General features: G+C 53.7%; 1 pseudogene across 1 annotated transcript in view; it reads left to right on the forward strand.

The window, feature by feature from the left end:
- The window catches only part of TEOVI_000639300:pseudogene, a 1341-nt pseudogene that overhangs the window by 723 nt on the left and 210 nt on the right, over window positions 1-408 (forward strand). The window contains 2 exon segments of the mRNA in view: window positions 1-9; window positions 12-407. The exon segment at window positions 1-9 is cut by the window's left edge and continues 723 nt beyond it. Of these exon segments, the coding sequence occupies window positions 1-9; window positions 12-407 (405 nt within the window).

Below are 408 nucleotides of genomic sequence, written 5' to 3' on the forward strand. Positions count from 1 at the left end.
GAAAAATCAGTGCCTACTGCACGACAAACAGGGGACAGGAAATAAACGTCGACTCTATCGACGCAGCTCTTGACCGAGTCCTAGCCACTGCGCGGTTTGACACAAACAAACTATACATCGGTGCCGCCAACGGTGGTGCTTGTAGGAGCGGAAGCGCAAACGGCTTTTGCACAACATACACCGCCGCGTCAGCGACGGACACAAGCAAACTAACAGCGGCGCCGTGGGTGGCAAACGTAAGGAAAGCAACAAGGGCACTGCGGCTTTCAAAGCAAGCAACAGAGGAAGCGAAACGACTCAAAGCACAAATAGCCACACTCTATGCAGGCCTATCCGGGACGGCACCAGCGGCGAAACAAATCACAGAGCCACCTGGACTTGATAAAGGACCAACAGTGGCAAGAGTGA

Source organism: Trypanosoma equiperdum (genome assembly GCF_001457755.1).
Source record: "Trypanosoma equiperdum strain OVI genome assembly, contig: ctg_1162, whole genome shotgun sequence".
Taxonomy (NCBI): Eukaryota; Euglenozoa; class Kinetoplastea; order Trypanosomatida; family Trypanosomatidae; genus Trypanosoma; species Trypanosoma equiperdum.